Below are 2,117 nucleotides of genomic sequence, written 5' to 3' on the forward strand. Positions count from 1 at the left end.
GAGAGAGAGAGAGAGAGAGAGAGAGAGAGAGAGAGAGAGAGAGAGAGAGAGAGAGAGAGAGAGAGAGAGAGAGAGAGAGAGAGAGAGAGAGAGAGAGAGAGAGAGAGAGAGAGAGAGAGAGAGAGAGAGAGAGAGAGAGAGAGAGAGAGAGAGAGAGAGAGAGAGAGAGAGAGAGAGAGAGAGAGAGAGAGAGAGAGAGAGAGAGAGAGAGAGAGAGAGAGAGAGAGAGAGAGAGAGAGAGAGAGAGAGAGAGAGAGAGAGAGAGAGAGAGAGAGAGAGAGAGAGAGAGAGAGAGAGAGAGAGAGAGAGAGAGAGAGAGAGAGAGAGAGAGAGAGAGAGAGAGAGAGAGAGAGAGAGAGAGAGAGAGAGAGAGAGAGAGAGAGAGAGAGAGAGAGAGAGAGAGAGAGAGAGAGAGAGAGAGAGAGAGAGAGAGAGAGAGAGAGAGAGAGAGAGAGAGAGAGAGAGAGAGAGAGAGAGAGAGAGAGAGAGAGAGAGAGAGAGAGAGAGAGAGAGAGAGAGAGAGAGAGAGAGAGAGAGAGAGAGAGAGAGAGAGAGAGAGAGAGAGAGAGAGAGAGAGAGAGAGAGAGAGAGAGAGAGAGAGAGAGAGAGAGAGAGAGAGAGAGAGAGAGAGAGAGAGAGAGAGAGAGAGAGAGAGAGAGAGAGAGAGAGAGAGAGAGAGAGAGAGAGAGAGAGAGAGAGAGAGAGAGAGAGAGAGAGAGAGAGAGAGAGAGAGAGAGAGAGAGAGAGAGAGAGAGAGAGAGAGAGAGAGAGAGAGAGAGAGAGAGAGAGAGAGAGAGAGAGAGAGAGAGAGAGAGAGAGAGAGAGAGAGAGAGAGAGAGAGAGAGAGAGAGAGAGAGAGAGAGAGAGAGAGAGAGAGAGAGAGAGAGAGAGAGAGAGAGAGAGAGAGAGAGAGAGAGAGAGAGAGAGAGAGAGAGAGAGAGAGAGAGAGAGAGAGAGAGAGAGAGAGAGAGAGAGAGAGAGAGAGAGAGAGAGAGAGAGAGAGAGAGAGAGAGAGAACGAGGGGAAAGACACTCGCTCACAAAGCTACATTTTAATACTCATTGTTTCTGGTTGAAAATTATAAAATGCTACAAAGTGGTCTAGATTTCTTCCGATCTAGAGTTTCAATGACATGATTAATTAAGCTATAGACCAGAGCCTTCTCGTTAGTGCTTGAATAGGGCGCTTGGTTTGAATCATACTCGTATGGTATATTACCGCAGTTCTGGTTTAAAACGAATTTACATCTCCGGTAATATTTAGCGTGCTCTTCCATCGGAATATCGTTCTTGTCCCAAACCAATAGCTCTCCAGAACAACAGAAGCATTTGACACAATCTTTGTTGTACGTGTAGAAGAGACCTGCTTGTGCTAAATCTCTCACGTCTATGTAATCAATCGGGAAATCCTTAAACGACTGTAATCTTAGAAATTCAGATCGCATAGGTCCTAAATTCCAAAAATCGTTCGTTTCGCGTAGCACGGGAATGTTATCCGTAGTTTCATCCTGAACAAATTTGCAATTCGGGAACCGTTGGATGTGAATTAGTAAAGGTACATTCCCCTCTTTCCAATCGTTAACCAAACCATCACAACAGAAACACATGACAATATTTTTATTCCCAACGTAAAAAAAGCCGGCGTTTGCCAACTCGTTTACATTTAAAAAGGTTGCCGAAAAATTTGAGTTGAAACTCTCTATTCTTTTTCTTTCAAAGTGCATTTTTACGTATTTAAAGCTGGTTAAAAATTTAGCTCGCGTAAAATGTAACCGGCGTCACGCAGCGGCCACTGTCGTCACCTAGCGGTAAATTGTAACTAGCGTCACCTAGCGGTAACTTAAAAACCGCTATCTAGTGGTTATGGTTTTCAAAACACCTGGCACAAGAAAAAAAAAACAAATATATAGTTAAACAGACGAGCGTTATTAAAGGGTACTCTTCGAAGAAAGGCATTTCTTCCAATATTTTAAACTTTTTTTTTAAACTTATCATGTATAGTTCAATAATACCGCCTCTCAAACGGTACCAAATAGTCCAAAATTGCCCTTTCAGCCGCCACACTCGTTACCAAAAACACCTGCTAGTAAGTTATTTCATATGACGCTATAAAATACG

The 2,117-nt window shown here is 43.7% G+C and overlaps 1 protein-coding gene across 1 annotated transcript; it reads right to left on the reverse strand.

Moving 5' to 3' along the window:
• Nucleotides 1-1,078: 1,078 nt before the first annotated feature.
• On the reverse strand, nucleotides 1,079-1,606 carry LOC149949149 (baculoviral IAP repeat-containing protein 7-B-like). The gene has a single exon (XM_090169379.1). It carries the CDS (start codon nucleotides 1,604-1,606, stop codon nucleotides 1,079-1,081), a length of 528 nt encoding a protein of 175 aa, XP_090025505.1.
• Nucleotides 1,607-2,117: the final 511 nt, after the last annotated feature.

Source organism: Leiobunum rupestre, chromosome 3, assembly GCF_980474605.1.
Source record: "Leiobunum rupestre chromosome 3, qqLeiRupe1.1.hap1, whole genome shotgun sequence".
NCBI classification, from domain to species: domain Eukaryota; kingdom Metazoa; phylum Arthropoda; class Arachnida; order Opiliones; family Sclerosomatidae; genus Leiobunum; species Leiobunum rupestre.

Bases quoted from the DNA above. Each gene is read 5' to 3' on its own strand.
- LOC149949149 (XM_090169379.1), bottom strand. From the start codon at position 1,606: ATGTGTTTCTGTTGTGATGGTTTGGTTAACGATTGGAAAGAGGGGAAT.